This window comes from Colossoma macropomum, unplaced genomic scaffold, assembly GCF_904425465.1.
Source record: "Colossoma macropomum unplaced genomic scaffold, Colossoma_macropomum, whole genome shotgun sequence".
Taxonomy (NCBI): Eukaryota; Metazoa; Chordata; class Actinopteri; order Characiformes; family Serrasalmidae; genus Colossoma; species Colossoma macropomum.
Window position 1 is genome coordinate 38,709,778 of NW_023494790.1, and position 23,102 is coordinate 38,732,879.

Consider the following 23,102-nt stretch of genomic DNA (forward strand, 5'->3'; position numbering starts at 1 on the left):
TCAATCTGAAGAACCATTTCACCATACAAAGAACCATTTACATATTCAAATAGTTCTTTTAGTGTTCATAGTTCTATATATTCATTACCAAAGAACTCTTGAAGAACCGCCTTTTTTAAGAGTGCAGAAATGGCCTGAAAAATCTTATCTAGAGAATTTTCTATTTGAGATTATTGTTAGTATAATTTCTAGACATTTGTCAGCATTTCTTACACAACCTAAAATAAATTTATAAGGATTTGTCCCGTATAAAATGACTTCAACCAGTCAGAATTACTGAACATCCTTGCCATCATATATCAATTTTTAAAAACCAATAAGGATTAATTAAGTGACTATTCAGACGTTATATTGGAGGGATATGTAAACATAAACTATCGCTCCGTCTGCTGTGAAACAGCTGCCCATATTTGACCTCCCACCTTTCACTCTGACATCTACTGATGCGTGTGGGCTCAGCCTAACACATGTCCAACATGTGTTACACACAACACATGCGCATGTTTGAGAAAGTGTGCAAGCGCATTAGTAATTTACAATATTAGGTTTGGAAAAGATACTTTAGTACATACATTCACCAACATCTTTATCATAAACACACAATAAACATCCAAAAATAAACAAACTAATAAACTGTGCAGCAACTGATGGATGCAGTCTGTAACTGTACACCTACACAACGGGGCTATGGGAGAGGTGTTTCTAATAAAGTGGCCAGTTACTAATAAAGTGGCCAGTTAGTGAAATCACAAGGTGGGTGTTTCTAATATAGTGGCCAGTGAGTGGAGGCACAAGGTAGGTGTTTCTAATAAACTGGCCAGTTAGTGGAAGCACAAGGTGGGTGTTTCTAATAAAGTGGCCAGTTAGTGAAATCACAAGGTGTGTGTTTCTGATAAAGTGGCCAATTAGTGGAAGCACGAGGTGGGTGTTTCTAATAAAGTGGCCAGTGAGTGGAAGCACACGGTGGGTGTTTCTAATAAATTGGCCAGTGAGTGGAAGCATAAGGTGGGTGTTTCTAACAGACCTTTATACACTGGAGGTACCATCAATATTTCCTTTCACTGATGTTCCAAACAAGGCTGTTCTATAAGAACTACTAAAGGAGGAACAAATAGAGACCAAACAACGTAGATCAGCTACATCAAATGATTTTTGATGTTTACCCTGAGATCGTTTTTGCATTTTGGATGTGAAAAGCTCTGAAATCTGGAATGGGAGCCTTCTGTGCCCTTTCTACCTCTCTTCTAGATTTAAAATGAAACAGAACAGCTTACGCTTTGGCTTTTTTCATTTTCTCTTTTATTGCAAATATCATAAAAAAGATGAACTTCTTCAAAGGAAAATGTTAAATCTGATGCAAGAAAAAAAACAAACTGGTTGGATGACATCAGTAACATCAGTTCTCAGATACGTGGCATGGAATAAGGAGTAACTCATAGGAGAGATTAGATGGAACATACTGGTGTCTCTAAACAAAAAAAAACAAGCAAACAAAAACAAAACAATTACCGCTTCAGAGCTTTGTGAAACTTTCCGATGAAAGAAAGCCGAACGGTTCCAGTTGAGAATCACCCTTACTTTAGGAATGGAAACAGTACTTCATCGATATGCGTTTGGCTAACACACACACAAAAGGAAGAAAACAACATTTAAAATAGAAACATCTACATATGATAAATAAACATGATTACGAAACTGTACCATATTAAGTAGCGCCCCTCGGCTTTACGACGACTATGCTATGGACCCGGAGGGGCGAATTCTGAAAAAAAACAATTAGTCCTTTAAAGTATTAACGAATACAATGCACATAATTACTTTGAAATAAAATTAATGCTAATAAATAAATTAGAGGGGTTAAGACTTGACAGAATGGGGATGGTGGGGGTGGAAAGACAGGGCTGGTAAGACAGGACAACCTGGGGATCAAAGGTCGTTTCCTGTCACAGGAGTAAATTCTCAGCTGCTGGTGTACTCTTCCTTTTAGCCCCCCTGCACAACCCTTGGACCAGGCACTGATGGTGCACACTCAAACCGAGCTTCCAAAACAGTCCGAAGCCTGGCCCTCTCAGGAATGTTTTACAGGAAAGATAAATAAACCTACGCAACCTACAACGCATGAAGATGAGAAAACAGGCCGGCAAATGGATTCAGATGCAGATGCGAATGAGACAGGGCTACTAGGAGTGGTTTAGTTTAGTAAAAATAGACCTTTTTTAAGAGAAATGTCATAAAATCCCCTCCAATCAGCCAACGGTAAGAAAACACACAGTTACGCTTCACTGTAGGGGAGCGTTCATAAGGCTACATGACACACATAAACATGAATAAACATTATAAAGCGAAAATCAGGCATCTCCAAAACGGCAGGTTTACAGGAGAAGGCAAAAACATTCTTTAAATTCAATGTAAGTTCTTGACGAGAGTTTATTCCAAGCCATTTTGGAGCATTTCTGTTGGTCCAATCATTATCAAATTTTCACAGACTGTAAAGGCCAGCTGCTGCGCTCCCATGATGGTGAAATGGAGACACTCGTTTGTTTTGGACAGCGACGAAAGACTCGTTTCAACAGGCGTTGTTTGTCATAAAGGCTGCATGTCAAGTTTCTATTGATTTTTTACGTTGTTAAACTTTCTCAGTGTACATCACAGTGACACAATGCTGACAACACGACAGCTGGCCAATCCTACCACATATAAAATGTAAACTTTGCCAAAGAGGTGGGCGATACGGCAAAAATTTAGTATTGTGATACTTCAAGAAATTTTCACAACACACGATATGTCACTATATTTATTGGCTCAGACATCTGATCAGCTGGAACAGAGAGAGAAGAGCCAGCAGTGCTACATTTTAAAAATGTTATCAATTATTATGCAATATTTGGCACCAAATCCAGTTAAACAGACTGTTAAAAGTCCACAAATGCATGTTGTGACATGATTCATGACGATAATGATATATAGTCATATTGCCTAGCCCTGCTTTGTTACATCATCAGCATCATATTACTGTGAGCTATAAACCAGCAAAACTTCAAAAAACTGCTAACGTGACATCAGAGTTGACAAAAGCAGCTTTTATGACAGATGACGTCTATAAACGTTTATTCGGGTTTATGACGGTTGTCATGACGACGTTATGTGTCATGCATGCCCTACAGTGAAGTGCAACCAAACATACACAGTACATACTAAAGTACATTAATTAATTATTCCTCACAGAGGAACCTTTTTCTCAGAAAAATGTTTTTTCTTGTAATCAAGGCTAAAAATATATATCTACTCATGGCATCAGGTTTTTCCAAAGGCACATTGTGAGTCCTTTTTGAAGTCCAGCTTTCCTCAAGTGTCTGTTTTTACAGAGTTAACGATGCATAACGAGTCATCAGCCTTGTTGAACAGTCTTTAAACGCGGTCAGGGTCTCGTGAGCTGTGTGTACACGGGCTGCTGGTCCCAGTGCTGGGGGCTGTGGCCGGCTGCCGGGACGGAGGGGACGCCAGCGGAGTCGGTGATGGGGGTGTACATGGGCCTCTGGCTGGGGCTCATGTAGCTGAAGGTGGAGTAGAGCCCGGAGCCCTGGCCTGCCGCGTGGCTGTAGTAGGAGGTGGCGCCGCCCTGCTGGTCGGTGTAGTCGTACTGTGCCCGGCTGATGGAGGGGAAGGAGGAGGCGGCATAGTGCTGCAAGTTGAAGGAGCCATAGGTGACGTGCTGTGGCGAGCCCTGCTGCTCGCTGTAGTGGGTGGGACTCAGCTGCTCTGTCTTGATGTGAGTGGTGTTTCTCTGCTGGCCCTGATCTCCGCTGTTCCCGGTACCCAGCTGGGTCAGGGAGTGCTGCTGCTGCTGCTGCCCGCCCTGAGGGCTCCCGCTCTGGGTCTTGCTCATCCAGCCGCCCCCGGCTGCCTGGCCCTGGCCCAGGCCGTATCCGCCCGCGTAGGTGGCGCCCGGGTGCCCGTTTGGTGGCAGATACTGGTCGAACTCGGTCACGTCGAAGCTCTCCATGTGCGAGATGACGTCGCTGCTCAGCTCGCCGATGTCCACGTCACGGAAGTCGATGTTGAGCTGGCGTCCGGTGCCCTCCTGGAGCGGCCGGCCCTCGCGCTTCAGGTCCACTTTGCCTGGCTGCGCGTCGATTTTGGGGGTGGTGGGGGGAGTTGGGGGACCTTGGGACTGGCCTGTTTTTCGGAGAGGGAGGGAGGGAGGGAAAGTGGGTGGAGAGAAAGGAGGGAGAATGTGAGCCACTGCGCAGCTGAACACGGCTGATGCAACAGTTTCAGTAAAAACAACAAGTCTCATGGACGCGGCCCAGAAACCAGGATGACAAAGCAGTTGTTCTTATTTCAACTTACACAACATGCTGCACGTACTACATGGTTTAAAAGTGATCTCTTGACATGTTAAGCAGCACATCATTCTCAGTCGCCTGCAAACGCTACTGAATGTCATTAGAGGGCTTCGCTGTGGTGCAAAAACTTTACATCTCCATTTTTGTCGTTTTTAACTTTTTGCATACTTTGAAAACTCCAGTCTTTGCATAGTGTTAAAATTTCATGATGAATAGACCAACAGAAATGGCCCAGAATTACTTGGGAATAAATCGCTTTACATTAACTTACAAGTGACGAATGTTTTTCTTTCTCCTGTAAAGTTACCACTTTGGAGATTTCATGTTTTGTTCCAACAATTGCAAAAGGCTACTGAATGTCAATCTAGGCCTGTAAAAGTAACTAAAATACTCAACCTGACCATTTGATCCCATAACACTGGACTAACTAGCGCCCAGAACTCACCTCCTTGCTCACTGGGGGAGTGCACTTCTCCCATGCTGGACGCAGGGGAGTCGGCCTGCTGCAGAGCTTTGAAGATAGCATTAGGCGACACGTGCCCGTGTTCAGGGCCCTCCTCCACCTCGCCTGCTCCGTTCTTCACCGACTTCCTCCTCCGTGGCTGGTATTTGTAGTCCGGGTGATCCTTCTTGTGCTGCACGCGCAGGCGCTCCGCCTCCTCCACAAAAGGCCTCTTCTCCACATCGTTCAGCAACCTGTGGATGGAGAAGAAAGTCTTCAGAATGGAGAGTCTCCACATACAGGGCATAGTAACAAATCAAACAACCTCACACGACTGTTAACATCAAGACTTCTAATGCAGCCAAATAAAGCACTTGAGAGTGGAATGGGGGGAAATTAAAACACCACAAAGCCTGGTAATACAGTGTAATATGTGCATTGTAAAGCTGTAATTACATTGTTAGAGCATAAATATATCAAGCACTTCATTCATTGTTAGTCTAACCCTTGTCATAGAGACTAATAAGCTCTTGCTTATGGGTATTACATTGAAAAACTGCTTTCAACTGACTTCCTTCCAACATACACAGCATTTCTACAGCAATAAAACACAGGCCATTACAGCAGCCTAGCAGTTTAGTTACGTTTGGCACAAAAATGTGTTGGTGTGACGAATTTTACTGGAACTGAAACTAAACTTTCAAATGGAGTCAGTTCAATGCTGTGCATTTTTCAGCATAGTGCTAAAGCTGAGCAATAATTTGGCCCCTACCGATTTACCACCTTAAGTTCTACTCTGCTTACCTCCAGAACCTTCACCCTAAACCTCCCTCCAGAATTTCCACTCTCTAAACTTTTCAATAACTTCTACTCTGTGAAAACTCACCTCCATGACTTCTGTTCAGTAAACTTACCTCCATAACTTCCACGCTCTAAACTTACCTATGGAACATCTGCTTTCTAAACCTACCTCCAAAACGTCTTCTCTCCAAACACACCTCAAGAACTTCTGCTCTTTAAATGGATGTCCAAAACTTCCACTTCACACTTACTTTAGTATCTTTTGGTCTCTAAATTAACCTCCAGAGCTTCTACTTTAAACATACATCCAGTGCTTCCACTCTCTAAACACACATTCTGAGGTTCTGCATCCTAAATGTGAATCCATAATGTCTATTCTCCAAACCTCCCTCCAGAACCTCCACTCTCCAAATGAATCCTCATAACATCTACTCTCTAAACTTACATGCAGAATTTTCACTCTAAACTAACCTCCAGAACTTCCACACATCTTCATAAGCTCTACTCTCTAATCTGACCTCCACTCGAACCTTTCCACCATATCCTCCACTCTCTGAACGCACCTCCGTAGGTTCTACTCTCCACACTAACACCCACACCTTCCAGTCTCTAGGCTCAGCTCCAAACCTCCTACTCCATCAACTGAGCTCCAGACCTTCTACTCTCTAGGTGGACCCCCATGATTCCCACGTACCTCCACAGCTTGCCCAGGGTCTTGCTGAGCTCCGCGTTGTGGAGATGAGGGTACTGGTCCGCCAGTTTCCTCCGCGCCGCCTGCGCCCACACCATAAACGCGTTCATTGGCCTCTTCACGTGCGGCTTGTTCTTGCTCGAGCCGTTCACGCGCACCGGCATGGGCACGAGCGTCCAGTCGTAGCCCTTCAGCACCTGCGAGACGGCCTCGCGGATGCACGCGGGGAACTTGTCCTCGCCCTCGTCCTTCTTGAAGTCCCCGAGGCGGCTCTCGGCCGCCGCGCGCTCGCTGTCGGAGCCCGAGGCGGAGGGGCACGGGGAGCCCGCCGAGTCCTCAGACACGCTGGGGCTCGGGACGTCGGACAGACCCTTCTCTTGCTCGTCCGTCATCTTGAGGTAGGGGTCGAGGAGATTCATGCGAGGAGCTGACGGTGAGCGGCGCGCGGAGAAAAAAAAACAAAAACAGAAGTTGCGGCGCGTCACGCGGCTCCTCAGAAAGTCCTCGAGAACTCCAACTGGGTTTGATGCGCGCGCTGACGTCCTGGTGGCTTTCCACGCTGCTGAGGCTCCCGTTCCCCTCGGGTTCTCTCAGGTTCTCCTGTTTGTTTTTCCCTCCTGTATGTTTTATTCCTCCGCGCAGTCTGGAACTTCTACAGCGCCCGTGCGCCCAGCCTTTATAAGAGAGCTCGCGCCACGATTGGGCGCGCAGCTCGTGGCGTCACGGACGCGGCCACGCCCTTCATCTCCTCCCCCTCCTCCACACTTTACTAGTTAGAACTGAACGTTTTCATTCTAGTACTATTAATAGAACCCCACTATACACACTTAAAATGGTTCTCCATGGGTTCTTTAGTAAAGGCAATGCTTCTATTTAGAACCACGAGTTCTGTATAGAACCATTTGCATGGTACTTTGCATGGTGAAATGGTTCTTCAGATTGATGGAGAATGTGTGTTGTACATGTTTCTATATAGAACCTTTTTGAAAATGTTCTGTGTAGAACCAAAGCCTTTTTGGTGCTGCATAGAACCATACACAACACATTCTCCATCAATATGAGGAACCATTTCACCATGCAAAGCACCATGCAAATTGTTCTATACAGAACTTGTGGTTCCAAATAGAACAATTGCCTTTGCTAGAACCCTTGAAGAACCATCTTTTTAAAGTGTGATGTAGAAAAAACAAAGATTGAGGTGGAAAATAAAAGCAGAGGAGCCAAATTTAAACACCTCAAAAAGAAAAGCACCTTTCAGGGCTCCTGTGCTTCTCTGGTGGTCAGTGTGGTGGGGTACATGGGGTACGCCTTCTGCAGGACATTATAAGGTTCCTCCGGTTCCAAAACATCCTTTGGACTTACAGTTTTACAGGACAGGATGAGAATGCATGGAGTTCACTTCCAAATTAAGTTCACTAATTGGGTTAATTTAATTTAATAAAGCCAGGTTTTTAAAATGTTCCAATCAATTCAAAATGTAATCAAACTTAAATCTTCTGTTATATTTTCAACTTTTCCCAATTTTCATTGAGGTGAAGGTGTTTTAGGGTCAAATTATTGCAAATTAGCGCATTGTTACAGGCTAAATGTTATGATATCTTCATGATTTTCTATGCTCATGTGTTTTTCTCTATTTAATAAGTGTTACATAAAGAAGTACATAAACATCACACTGCAGTTATCTTGATTTTATTCTAAGAAAAGGTAGAAAAACTTGGAAAGTGAACGTAGTGCACCTTTAAAACTATTTTAAAGTACATAACTGAGTCTTAAGGTACCTCTGAAGGTGCATCTACATTGTTTGCACATTGTTGAATGTCAAAAACTGTGCCTGCTGCCTTTTTTCTGAACTTATTATTTCGAAATATCATTATTCTCTTCACTTTTACCTCAGTGTCATTCAACTTTTTAGCCTTATTAACTTCGTATAACTGTTTTTTGAAAGGCTGTGATGAGGATAACTCGTGCTAAAGTCCTTTAGTGAGATAGAGTCTGGTGAGGAGGCCTTAAATACTGAGAGGCAGTGTTATAAGAGCTGTGATAGTCCCGTTGTTGAGGTCCAAGTCATCAGTAAAGTTGAGTGAGTAGGTGCAGTTTTACCTTTTGCCCATAGGGGGAGACAGCGGTCCGACAAAGCGTGGCGGTCTCTCTGAGGACCATCAGCACTGGGCACAATGTTATTTCTTCTTTCAGACCCGCGTTCCGACCAAGCCCCACCTTCCTGCGCTGGGGTTGGACGAGTGTTCACCACTGGCCAATCCCAGCTCAGGAGCCTGACCAGCTCATCCACAGGTTTCTACTTCTTAGCCTTGACAAATAGAGACGTTTAAAGAACTTCTGAGTGTTCAGAACTCTTTTCTTCTGAAATGAAGGTGTTGATAGTGAGTCTGTGCTGCAGTATCAGCCTCTACTCTTCTGGGAAGGCTTTACACTAGATGTTGAACATTGCTGTGAGGATTTGATTGAGCATTAGTGAGGTCAGGTACTGATGTTGGATGATCAGTTCTGGGTCACTCCAACTCATCCCAAAGGCATTGGATGGAGCTCCATCACTCCAGAGAACACAGTTCCACTGCTCCACAGCCTTTATACCCCTCTAGCCCATGCTTGGCATTGGGCCTGGATCATGTGCAGCTGACCCAGTGTGTCCCATTCTATTGGTCAGTGCTTTTCTATGGAGATTATACAAGCTGTGTCGGTGATGGGTGTAGATTAAAAAAAGAACTTCACCAATTTTCCAAATGTCTGTATATTTGAGTGTGTGAGATGTAAACAGAGTGATTCAGAGTGGTTTGGTGTGAAATGGTTCAGACGTCTTTACAGTGGTGGTGATAGGAACCAGGGGTCGCCATGACTACAACACAAATATAGACATTTTATTTACTATCCAGTTTTTCAAAGACAATGTTAAAATAGTGATGAAACCTAAAAAAATCATTTTTTTTAGACACAATTTTTTCTTACAACACTCTCCATCAATCTCTCTACTGTGAATATATTTTATAAATGTGTTCTAGGCCAAAATCTCAGCCATCTGGCAGTGTATTCATAAGCACTTCATGCAATAACTTTTACTATAAAAAAGTCTAAAAATCTAAAATCTAAATAAAACAGGTCTTAAAGGGGAACTCCATTAACTTTTTAAAAATTCCACATAATTAAGTGGTAAAGACATAAACAGAGTGGTTCAGAGTGGTTTGGTGTGAAACGTTCCGTTCTACAGAAACTTACCGAGTCAGAACTGTTCACAGTGGTGGTGATAGGAACCAGACGTCCACCTCTAAAAGCTCCCTCACAGAAAGTTCCTACATGAAATGGTTATGAATTCACTGCCTGATGACTGAGACACTGTTTTATGATAGTTTAGAGAACTTAAACTCCATTCATGGTGGAGGGATACATGCAGGGCGCTGTGAGGCAAAATAGTCCCCAAAGAATTGCCCATCATCAACATTCCATATAAACTCAGAAGACTCGTGTAGGTTCACTGGTGGTTCTGGATAGTAAATAAAATGTCTATATTTGTGTTGTAGTCATGGCGACCCCTGGTTCCTATCACCACCACTGTAAAGGCATCTGAACCATTTCACACCAAACCACTCTGAATCTCTCTGATTACATCTGACACACTTCAGAAATTTTGAAAAATTGGTGGAAACTCACAGCACTTTATGGGTTGATACATTTAAAAACAAATACTTTTGTTCCTTGTGGTAGAAATACACACTTCAAAAGATGGTTCTTCAAGGACTCCTTAGTAACTTAGGAAACTGTTCTTTTTATAACCATGAGTTCTATGTAGAACGATTTATAGGCTTAAAGGGTGCTTTGCATCGTGAAATGGTTTTTCAGATTGATGGAGAACGTGTTGGTTCTACATAGCACCAAAAAGGGTTCTACAATTGTTTCGATGTCAAGCTTGTAACAATAGCAGAACCCTTTTTTGTACTATATAGAAGCACTTAAGCAAGCAAATTGTTCAGGATTCATTGCCTTCAATAAAGAACCCCTGAAAACACACCTTTTAAGTGTTTATAAATTGAGTATTTTTACTTTTACTCAAGAACTTTTGTGAGCTTTGTTGCTGTGTGGCTTTGTGTATGTCAGAGCAGGGTTCCTGAGAGCTGCGCGGAGGCCGACTGAATGTATTTTTTCGAGAGAACTTTGCATGAAAAGAGCAAAAGCAGATCTCCAGAAGTCTATCAGTTGATTTTAGCTCATTTCATGCCTGCTGATTTGCAGGCCTGAGGTGATAAGTTTAATTAACTCTCTCTCTCTCTCTCTCTCTCTCTCTCTCTCTCCTCTCTCTCTCTCTCTCTCTCTCTCTCTCTCTCTCTCTCTCTCTCTCTCTCTCTCTCTCACTCTCTCTCTCTCTCTCTCTCCCTCTCTCTGTCTCTCTCTCTCTCTCGGGCTGGAGGAGTAAAGCAGACCTCTGGATGTTGTTACGCTGTTTGCTTGCTCAACGTCAGACCCTCGCAATGCAGAATCAGTCAGTAATCCTATCTGCCCCTCCACCTTAATTAAGGCCCCACTTCCAAATACAGAAAACCAACTATGTGCGTCCTGGTTCCTCCGCGCCTTGTCACACCGCGTTTATTTACTCTGACTCTGCTTATTTAAGTTGTTCACTTGAAGCACAAACAGAACAGACCTTCTTAGACTCTTGTCAATTGCACGCTGGGTCTCGTAGCGCCGCTGCCTTCGCTAATAGGAAGGAGAGGGTCTTTGTTTATTTTGAAACAGCGTTTAGTGAAACGTCCCTTTTCAGCGAAGGCTGTTAGCAGCTGATCTCTTAGCTGAAGCCTTTTTTCAGTCCGGTCATGTTAATCAGAAGGACCTGCTGTGAGTGCAGTAGTCGCCAACTTTGTGTATTTTTGCAAGGCTGCAGCTAATGTTTATTTTTATTATCAATTAACTTGTTGATGGCTGTTCAATTAATTGACTAATCTAAGCGTAATGCTCTCTTTGGCTATCTGAACAGTATAGAGCAGTGTTTCCTCTGGGGTTTTTTCAGTAGCGGTGGCCCATACTCCAACCAGACCACCCCCACCCCACCCCACCAAGCCAGCACAGTTCACTGACATCACCCCCCCCCCATTTATATATCAAAAGGTATTAAAATGAGGAAATATCAAAAAAGAAATGAAATAAAGCCACACAACTCTGTTCAATGTATTTATTTACATCTGTTTATACTAATAAATTATAATAACTCTTTGACTCTTTATTACTTACAGATTGCAGAGCATGCTATGAAAAAAGAGCCAGCAAATTCTCTGGAGCCAATTTGGAGGGAGAATGCATTTTTAAATGTATGTTGCTGCCGTTTGTTTTGAAAATAAGTACCAGTTTACCAGTTTATCACTGATGTGTGAAACGTCAATGATAAACTGGTACAGAGCTCTTAATTTAAATTAAACAGTGAAAGCAGCTAACGTTACTAGCCAAGGCTAAATCTGAACTTGAACTACACACCTGGGGAGCAGCAGCAGATGGACGGGGAAAGATGTGCTGTGATAGTCCAACTTGATTTGTGAGTTTGAGGAACAAAACAGCAGAACAATATGAAACAGTAGAAGCCATATTGCCCCCTACACTTCCTGTAGTGTATTACAGTCTGTCAGAGTGACTGTGTGGATCATATGAACATTATAGAGGCTTTTTAAATGAAACAGTAGAAGCCATATCGCCCCCTACACTTCCTGTAGTGTATTACAGTCTGTCAGAATGACTGTGTGGATCATATGAACATTATAGAGGCTTTTTAAATGAAAATGTAGAAGCCATATCGCCCCCTACACTTCCTGTAGTGTATTACAGTCTGTCAGAATGACTGTGTGGATCATATGAACATTATAGAGGCTTTTTAAATGAAACAGTAGAAGCCATATCGCCCCCTACACTTCCTGTAGTGTATTACAGTCTGTCAGAGTGACTGTGTGGATCATATGAACATTATAGAGGCTTTTTAAATGAAACAGTAGAAGCCATATCGCCCCCTACACTTCCTGTAGTGTATTACAGTCTGTCAGAGTGACTGTGTGGATCATATGAACATTATAGAGGCTTTTTAAATGAAAATGTAGAAGCCATATCGCCCCCTACACTTCCTGTAGTGTATTACAGTCTGTCAGAATGACTGTGTGGATCATATGAACATTATAGAGGCTTTTTAAATGAAAATGTAGAAGCCATATCGCCCCCTACACTTCCTGTAGTGTATTACAGTCTGTCAGAATGACTGTGTGGATCATATGAACATTATAGAGGCTTTTTAAATGAAACAGTAGAAGCCATATCGCCCCCTACACTTCCTGTAGTGTATTACAGTCTGTCAGAATCTGTCTGTGTGGGTCACATGAACATTATAGAACATTATTTGCCAACTTTTCATTACAGCCCTAAATTTCAGTGAATTAAGAGATGTCTCATGGCATTTTCAGCTGTAGTTGTAACCGCTAAATAGTACAATTTAATTACTGCACTTATAACATGATGTAATGCTTTAACTTGATAATTACAGAGTACTAATAGGATAATAAAGTATCAAAATAGTGAAATTGCTGTATGCTAAAGCACTTGCCCCTGTAAGTCTAAATGATGTGCTGCAGTGTTCAAGGTTTTTCAGCCGATGCCAGCTGTTAAATCTGGACTTGGTCCCTGCTGGCACTCGCACTCAGGTGGGTTAGCCGACTCTCTGCCGAGTGATTTCAAATGAGCAACGCCTACGCCACATACTGTCAAAAAACAACGAGGCTTTAAAGTCAATGTGAAAGAAATTTCAGCGCCATATGGTGGAAGCTTCTCTAGATGCCCTCAATATGTTCACATGGTTCTTTTGCTGCCTGAATGCATCCCAGCATTAAGAGAGGCTTTTGCTTGTTTGGAAACTTTACTGTGGTTTGAAAGTTGTCAGATATTTTTGTTATAAATATGAGCCCAATTTCAGTGTGTTTAGATGACATTCTTATAAACTCAGCTGTTGTATATTTGTGCGACACAATCATACATAATCGCTCTGTTTGTGATTTTAATTTAATGCTCTGTTGAAATCTTTTATTGCTCCGATGTGGACTGAAAATGATCAAGCAATATATTTCCTCACTCTAAAGGCTGTTACACACCAAAAGTGAGACGAAAATGCAAAATATTAAGACATGATTGTTCTGTATCTAAACTAAACATCAGATGTGGATTGTCACGCCAGAGTTAAGATGTAAACAAATCGCTCAGAGTGGTGGTGATAGGAACCAGATGTCCACCTCTAAGAAAGTTACTACATGAAATGGTTATGAATTCACTGCCTGATGTCTGAGACACTTTTACGATCGTTTTGAGGTAAACATTTGTGCTACAACGTACTTTTAATATCCATTAACGGGGGAGAATTACATGGACGACGTTGTAAGGCAAAGTAGTCCCTAATAAACCTTTTTGCTTCTATATTTTCTGCTATTTTACCATCAGCTTTATGTCACTGTGATGTACGCTAAGCTCCAAAGTCAGCTGTTATAATGTGCATGAAAATGTCAGAATACATCTGATATCTCAGGTTTATGTTGGTCTATGTCAGTTGTAATGAAGGCCTGTAGGCTTATGAACACTGACCTACCCTTTTAAAAAGATGGTTCTTCAATAAAGACAGTGGTTCTATATAGAACAATGAACACTCATAGAACGATTTCCATGCTTAAATGTTTCTTTGCATGGTGAAATGTTCTACAGATGGATGGCAAATGTGTTATATATTGTTTCATATAGAAGCTTTTTGAAAATGGTTCTATATAGCACCAAAATGGGTTCTTCTATAGTTACAAGCTTGACATTGTCACAATGGCAGAGCCTTTTTGATGTCATATAGAACACAATCTGAAGAACCATTTCACCACACAAGTAACCATTTAAGCATGCAAATGCTTCTTTGAGTGTTAATGGTTCTATGAGATCCAACAGCTTGGTTGTTGCCATGCCAACACCAGAGACATTTGAGTGAGTTTATGTTTAGCAAACATCAAACAGAGAAAAAATAAAATAAATTCACATTTTCAACATCTAAAAATGTGCTTGGTGTGCAGGACATCATTACTTATAGTTCATTAATTGATTTATTGGTGTTTGAATAAATCTCAACTCTGCACTGCTGTTCTGGAGAAGCGCTCTAGTGCGGCACGGTGAGGTGATGGCCTCCACTGAACTATCGCTAATGTCCTATTTAACGGTGCCTCCAGGTCCTTCAGGCAAACCTCGGGCAAACTGAAGGTGGATCTGCCTGGCCAGTGCAAAAGAGCTTGGGAAACTTCTCATCTGGACTTGGAGGTGCGGTGCGAAGGCTCTGAGTAAACAGTGGAGGTAAATCGCTAACTCATGCTCTCCATTCCGAGGCTCGCTGATGCGTTTGAGGAAACTTCTCACCTTCAGCAGCTGTCCTCCGAGGCAATAAGTAATGCGTGTCTCGGTTTGATGTAGTGAGCGGTGGAGCTGCGTTCGGGCATGTTGACGTGGCGATAGGGAGTGAGGGATGGAGGCGGCTTCAGGGATCCTCGCCCAATAACTGTTATCTAAGATTTATGACCACTCAGAGCAGATCAGAGACTTTAGTCTGAGGCTGTTTACTTACACGTCACTTACAGAGTGACTTCGTACCTCTCCTCCTGTTCTTATTTATTTATTCTTATTTATAGCTCGGCCTGGGTTACATCACCGTAAACCAACCAGCCGTCCACCACATCTCACTGACACAGTGCAAGAGCATATCACTTATCCATTCAGAGCTCTTTCTCTTTAACCCTGCAAGGCCTGTTTGTGGCCCCATCTCACTCTCATAACGACAACTGATTAGTTTCATAACAGTTATGCATTTCATTTCTGCATAATTAAATGGTTGTGATGTAAACAAAGTTCATTCAGAGTGGTTTGGTGTGAAACGCTCCGTTCTAGATAAACTTACCGAGTCAGAACTGTTCACAGTGGTGGTGATAGGAACCAGATGTCCACCTCTAAAAGCTCCCTCACAGAAAGTTCCTACATGGAATGGTTATGAATTCACTGCCTGATGACTGAGACACTGTTTTATGGTAGAGTATTTTGACTTTTTTAACAGTGGAGGGATACAAGCAGGGTTTTGTGAGACAGAATACACCCTAAAGGAAACTGTTTCATCATCATAACACTTGAACAAAACTTTGTATCTCAAAAAACTGCTTTGCAGGAGAAGGAACAAAACATTCTTAACTTTCAATGTGAAGAGCAAGATTTTTAGTTATTTCAGGTTATTTCTATGTGTACATAGAACATAAATGGCAGCTGGGGTAAATTATGTGAAGCAATAAAAAACATAAAAAATGGAGATGATGTTCCAACATTCATATAAACTCAGAAGACTCGTGTAGGTTCACTGGTGGTTCTGGATAGTAAATAAAATGTCTATATTTGTGTTGTAGTCATGGCGACCCCTGGTTCCTATCACCACCACTGTAAAGACATCTGAACCATTTCACACTAAACCACTCTGAACCTCTCTGATTACACCTCACACACTGAGTTATGGAGAAAACCTGATGCATTAAACTTACTTGATTCAAATGTGTACATCATTTCCACTCAAATCTGCATGATTATTGCCAAATGTGAGTGAACTAAATAAAATGGTGCTCATGTTGAAATTATGTACACATTTAAATGAAGTAAATTCAACACATTACCTCTCCTGAGCACTCACACTGCAGCATGACAGCAAACCGACTACTTTTTAAAATGATATTTATTCAAACAAATCTATCAAACATGAATTTCCTGCTGAGACGAATGATCTCAGCTCGTCATTCTGCATGCAGGAGTATTCCTAAGAACAAAAATCAGATCCTGTTATGATAGGGAAATGAGGTATAAAGTGCCCTGGGTCACTGCGGGTCATCCAGCATGCGTCTAGCTGCCCGGCCTGCTCAACTCGATCCACCTTAAAAATGTGCTGCGTTATGACTGGAGCGCCGTACAGGCCGTCTAGCGTTTCGCTGCATCAGAGAATTCCCGCTCTGCGCAATCTAACGTCCACTTGGAGTTTTTCCGCTGGCACGGGCCTTCCCGCTGACACACCGGTTCCTCTCACCCCCCCCGTCCAGAAGAGCCCAGGCGAGTGTATGAAGGTGTGGATCTGTCGTTTGGCCGTTTAGCTTGGCTCCAGTGCTCATTGTTATTTTTCAGGAGATGATATTTGCGCTGCTTGTATCTTTGGAGCAGGCGCTGTGGCTTTCTGCCCAAAACCTCCGGAGATATCCGCTTTCACCCACCTGCAGTTAACCCTTTACACTCACAGGACTCAACAGCAAGTCCAGACTTTCGTCAGTCGTAAATGTTTACATATTAATTGCATACTAGTCATCTACTGATTCATAGTAGCTTCTGAACAAGTCTTAAAATTACAACCTGAATGACATTTTATCTGAACTCACATTCTCAGTGAAGGTCGGTTAGTTTGGTCTTAAAATGGATTGTATGGGGCAGTTAGTTCTGACCACACAATCTCATTAGCTGGTTGTTCTTTTTGATTACAGCACAGCTTTTCACCGTTCTTTTATCACTCTGTTGACCACCGGTTGCAAAAGTTGTTGCTTTACTGCCAATAATACAAACAGTTCACCCCTGACATGTCCAGCGTCCACCAGTGGGCCTGTTTTATTACACACTTCTATAATAAGAACAGCTCAGCCAGTTTGCATTGAAGTCCCTGTAGTTACTGAATAATAAGCCTTAGTGTGTTTTAATACTGAGATTTTAAGGGGTTGAAATGACAGAAGAATTTTCATAAAATTCTTTTATGAAAGCGAAGGAACACTCAAGGCTGTCTGCTCGAATAATATTAGAACAATAACACTCTTTCTCATGTCTCTTTTTTGCTTAAAAAAGAATTTTAATAGTTTAACTGTTTCTGACTCAGATGTCTTTACAGTGGTGGTGATAGGAACCAGGGGTCGCCATGACTACAACACAAATATAGACATTTTTTTATAGACATATAACACAAAATAACAGAATCTTGTTCTTAACACTGAAAGTTAACAACATTTTTTTCTTCTCTTTGTAAAGCATTTTTTTTGGATATGCAAAGTTTTGTAATGTGTATGATGGTAAAAAAGTGGTAAAGCTGATAAAATAATTTTCTGTAAGGACTATTTTGCCTCAGTATTCTGTATGTACTCCTCCACTGTTAACCAACTCTTATCACAAAACTATCATAAAACAGTGTCTCAGTCATCAGGCAGTGAATTCATAACCATTTCATGTAGGAACTTTCTGTGAGGGAGCTTTTAGAGGTGGACGTCTGGTTCCTATCACCACCACTGTGAACAGTTCTGACTCTAGAACTATTTAACACTTTAATTGAGCAGAAACATCAGAGTGCTGCAGTAGGACAGTGTTATCAATGCTGCTATAAATAAAGGTTCAGTTGAAGGAAGACAGTGTCAGTTTAACTCTGTGTCAGTTGAGCAATCACAATAGTTGTTGAAACTTCCAGCCAGAGGGCGTGAAGCGAGTTATGTGACATACTTTCTGCGCCGTGTCTGTCTGTCTGTCGGGAGCCGATAAGGTCACAGGAGTTTTAGTACAATCTAATGACATATAACTGCTGCCTGTCTGAGCTGCACTGATGCCCTGGTGTCATTCTTCATTTCATTTTCAGGAGAGAAAGTACGAGACAGGTTTCAGAGAAGTCCTCTTCCTCTTACACTGAGAACTGATCTAGTCTGAACGTTTTTGTATTTAGTGCATTCTAAATTTAGATACGCTTTTTAGAATCACTTCAGTCCAGAAAGGTCTGACTTATTTATCTAGATCAGGAGTCGGCAACATGTGGCTCTGGATCCGCATGCGGCTCTTTTACTGTCCTGTTGTGGCTCCACAGCTGAATCAGATTTGTAGGTAAAAATAAAATAATCCTCCTTTACAGTAAAATAAAGCTCTGCTGATCGTTCAACACAGTTTAACAGTAAATGGTCTTAAACTCTGGAATTAATGTAGAACTGCTAATTCACCCTTTAACCCTGAAGATCAGCGCAGACTGCTGGTCACCATAGCAACGCAGACAACAGTCTCACCCAGCTAGTGGCCAACGAAACGGCAGAGAGAGAGATTTAAGACGAACATCGATAATTTGGAGACGAATGGACTTATTAGTGTTTATAATCACTCCAGCTGGTTTCCTGATACGTTTAATCTGCAGTGAGAAACTGACAAACACTGAAAAGCTGAAGTCAGTTTCTCATTCTCCAGATTCTCGTTCAAATTCTCTTGTTCCACCTTAAATGGTGCAGCAGTTACGTTTAAGATGGGACAGGAAAATTAGAACGAGAAGCTGGCAAATGAGAAGCTCATTTCAGCCTCGTAAAAAGTCGAACGTTCAAAGACATTTTACAAGAAACTGTTCTACTTTTAGAAAAGTTTCCTGCTGGAGATGTGAGAAAAGCAGCTATAGCTGAGCTAAAGCTTAAAGCAGAGCACAGTAAGTCTGAGTTTTCATTTATATTTTATTTGTTAGTCTATACAGCACATCAGCACATACTGAGACATGTTTACAGCCAAGATGGTGAAATGGATATAATATATTGTGGCTCTCAAAGTGGTTTGATTTTTGTTGAAATGACAAAATGGCTCTTCTTAACATTTGGGTTGAGACCCCTGATCTACAGTAAAGAAATATTATTAGTTATAAAATGCTTACTGATTTATGCACGTTTGACCACCCCTGGTTAAATGACACGGTTTATTGATTTTCTCAGTGAAAATAAATGAACTCATCCTTTACAGAGAACACACTTAAATGTGGAATTTATCATACCAATTTTAGAGCACAATTTCTATTTATTTGCTGAGTTTAACATATTGGAAAATATTAAATATAAAATATGCATACTGTTTGCACATTTTATGTTTTAAAATCTTTTACCCAATATGTTAAATGAATAGAAAATGTGCATTAAATTATGCAGAACTGTGTCCTCTGTAGAGGATGTGAACTTATTTTTGCATAGAAAATCAACAACACGTGCATTGAGCTGTAAAAGTACACTATGGCTCAAAAGTTTAGATTCATTTGTCATAATAATAATTGTTATTCAGTATCAACTCATGCAGTGAAGACTGAAATGTTTTAAATTAGACACCCACACTTTATTCACAGCTTACAGTTAGGACACTGTAAAGAAATGAAAGTGTTATTAAATAATGAGCTACAATTTTCTGTTTACTGGAATTTGTTGTCACTAAAATACTATGAACAGCTGAGGGGTTCAGTTTCAAAATATCTGCGCAACTAAATAGTTAAGATGTAAACAGAGTCGTTCAGAGCAGTTCAGAGTGGTTTGGTGTGAAACGCTCTGTTCTAAATAAACTTACAGAGTCAGAACTGTTCACAGTGGTGGTGATAGGAACCAGACGTCCACCTCTAAAAGCTCCCTCACAGAAAGTTCCTACATGAAATGGTTATGAATTCACTGCCTGATGATCGAGACGATAGGTTTGAGATAAGATTAAATCATATTTTTAAATCAGTTCATGGTGGAGGGATACGTGCAGGGAGATGTGAGGCAAAATAGTCCCCAAAGAATGTTTATTTTCCAGATTTATCACTGTTTTACCATCAACATTGCATCTCAATCTATAACTCTTATGTGCAGTATCAGCTCTTGCTGCTCTTTGTGATTCATTTACTGTAGAAACTCATAACACATTGATTAAAATTTGGCTGATCCTGCAGCTCTGTGGAGAAACACTCCATCATTTAGATTTGAACTGGATCTTTAACGCAGGGATGGAGTGAATGACATAAACAGGCAGTGCATTGTAAACAGGTGTGAAAGGATATAAACAGGCAGTGTACTGTTTGCTGTTAGCTGTTAGCTGCTAGCTTGGTCTCTGTACTTCCTTACCTGATCTTAAGGTTATTATGGGCCTCTTCTGGTTTATGCAGCACTCATTTCTAATTGAAGCTGAGCAGAGATAATTATACAGATAAATGAAGCGCTGAACAGACACAGATACTGAGAGCAGCATTGCGTCACACTGTAGTGTCTGTGTAGGTGGACTAGTTATACCACTGGAACAGTATCAGTCAGTCCAACTGGAAAACAGGGATGATATTTCACACCTATATTACACTGACGTTGTTCTAGTGAATCAAATGACTACAGAAACATGATTAACTGGATCTGACCTACGTCTTCCTTCACCGCTGCCTGGTGAATGATGCTACCAGCAAGTGGCCGAGTGAAGGACTGCAGTGGGACTAATTTATATTACGTTTATATATTTAGATTTTAGGGTTGGTAACATTTTGCTTGAACCCTGCTATATAACATTAACATGAACACAGAAGTCTTATGCATGTCCAGTAACATAAATAAAAGTGTCATGTTATTATTATCGGTCACTGTCAGGACTGACATTTAGCAGTCATAACATAACACAACAAAACTGCTGTTCAAACGGTGATACCACAGTAAAAAAATAAAATAAATAAGCATAAGCAAACAAATAAATACATAATAGGCTACACAGCACCTTCATACTTTCATAACAACTAGGATTAACCTATATAAGCCTTTATAATGGTTTCTTGATTAATGGCTTAACAGCTTAGTTCTTAAATGGTGGTTCTAAAGGTTCTAAAGTGGTTCATTCATTTGTTTATAAAAAATTGACAAAACCTGCAAAAGCAGCTTTTATGATAACTGACTAACTGACACCTGGAATAGGTGTTTATAAATGTTTATGTAGACTTATCAGTTGTCATTAAGGGCTTATGTAGGTGTCATGTACACACAAGTGCCAAAAATGGTTCTTTGAACAATTTCCTACAGAACCATGTTTGAGAGATTTGTGAGTCTGAAGAACCTTTTAAAATTTTCAAGAACCTTCACATGATATAAAGGGTTTACATTACATCACACTCACACATCTCATTTACAAAAATGGTTCTCTAAAGAACGGTTCTGTAGGGAACAATTGATGGTTCATCCATGGCATCGCTCCAAAGAACAGCACCTTTATTTCTGTTCTGTATACATAAATGACGTTACCAAAAGTAGCCTGTTGACAACTCATGCTTGTTGATATAAGCCTTTATAAATGTGTATGCAGGTTTATGTCAGTTGTCATTAAAGGCTTATGTAGGTGTTGTAGCCTTATGAATGCTGCCCTCCATTAAAGTGTTACTGTGTACCCAAAAACTAGAGAACAGTAAGAGAGACGCTCTTCTTTTCACATGTTTGGATCAGACAGTCCTCAAATTTATCAGGATCTGGGACAGAAGCTTAGCCCACCCCTCCCTCTCTCTCTCTCTTTCTCTCTCTCTCTTGCTCTCTCTCTCTCTCTCTTGCTCTCTCGCTCTCTCACTCTCTCTGATCCAGTGAAAGGGTCTTTTCTTTCCACAGAGCCACTCTGATACCTGGGCATGCCAGTCTAATGAAGGAGTGATGATATCCAATGGCTCTGGTCATCAGCCTGGTCCAAGCCGCACTGATTCCTGCCCCGTGGCTCTTTCCATTCCCTCCACAGCGGCCAACTGTGCCTTAAAACTACACGTTACCCCTCCATCCCGCCCCCCACTGTGAAAAAAGCTAATGTTGCTAACAGTGAATAGAAGCTAGTGGCCATTTAGCACGCTAATGAAATCAGGCTAGCTGCTCTCGACTATTCATCATTGGCCACAGTAGCACTTTTTGGAGGTGAACTGTTTCTTTAAGGTGAAAAATGACGGCAGGCGAGATGCCCGAGTAGATAAACACCTGGTGGCTTGAAAACTACTTTTTAGACCAATAAGTAACCGAGTTCCAGTAATAATATCTTCGCACGACCACAACAGGACCTCAGAGAGTCTGACGCAGGACGAGGAGCTGCCATACCGAGGAGGCTCGCTGTGAGGAGTCAGGAAAACATCCCATCAGTTCTCCCTCTCCAGACTGGGAGGGAGGTCTGTAGGAAATGGAGCGATCTGTACACCAAGGTCACTTCCTCATCCTCATCACTGTTACTGAAGATCTCCTTTTCTGTTTGGGGTTGAGGGGCTGGAGTCTTGGCAGAGATTCTTTGGAGTGATGCCAAAGAAGAACCACTTTTGGTTCCTTTTTAATGAATTTGTAAATGAGATGTCCTTTTTAAAGTTAACCTCTTGAACTCAAAGGAACCACCAGTGGTTTTAGACTTGCGTTCCTCAGTTCTAGAACTTAGGAGAAACTCAGCTAGTTTGCATATTGCATGTTTTCCAAGTAATTATTGAATAATAAGCCTTAAGACCAAGATCAAGAAGTTCACGAGGTTAAAGAACCTCCACATAATGTAAAGTGTCCTAAAATTCCAGCTTGAAAATTTAAATGAAATGGCAAAAAACACCACATCAGAATTCATTTTAAAATGTACATAATTGGTGATGCTGCACATTGAGGTATAATTTACATATCTGCTGTCTGTAATGGATAATAGCACAAATTACACTCAGATGTTTTAGGTTCACTAAGACTAATATAGTTTTAACTCTGTCTCATTCTCTGTGAACTCAGTTTCACTCTTTTTATTCTAGTCTCTGGAATAAGCCTTCAGTTTGTCTCATAAACATCAAAACTCTGTCAAAAAATGAGAAAAAAAACACCACCTCTATGATCTATTCTGCTACCACACCCATGGGGTACCAGTACTATGTTAGCACCAAGCTAGTGATGCAAATGGACTTTTCTTGGTAGTTAAAAGACATTGCGTATGTTTTATTTGACATTAATATATATATTGAGCTTGTGTGTATCCGTTTTACGGTGACTCTTTCGGTAAAGTGTTC

The 23,102-nt window shown here is 41.4% G+C and overlaps 1 protein-coding gene across 1 annotated transcript; it reads right to left on the reverse strand.

Annotated features, from left to right (window-relative positions):
* Positions 1 to 1,129: 1,129 nt before the first annotated feature.
* On the reverse strand, positions 1,130 to 6,699 carry sox9a (SRY-box transcription factor 9a). The gene is made up of 3 exons (XM_036573344.1): positions 6,284 to 6,699; positions 4,792 to 5,042; positions 1,130 to 4,176 (listed from the first exon to the last, which is right to left on the reverse strand). The coding sequence occupies exons 1-3, from the start codon at positions 6,697 to 6,699 to the stop codon at positions 3,419 to 3,421; spliced, it is 1,425 nt and encodes a 474-aa protein (XP_036429237.1). The 3' UTR covers positions 1,130 to 3,418.
* Between the last annotated feature and the right edge of the window lie 16,403 nt (positions 6,700 to 23,102).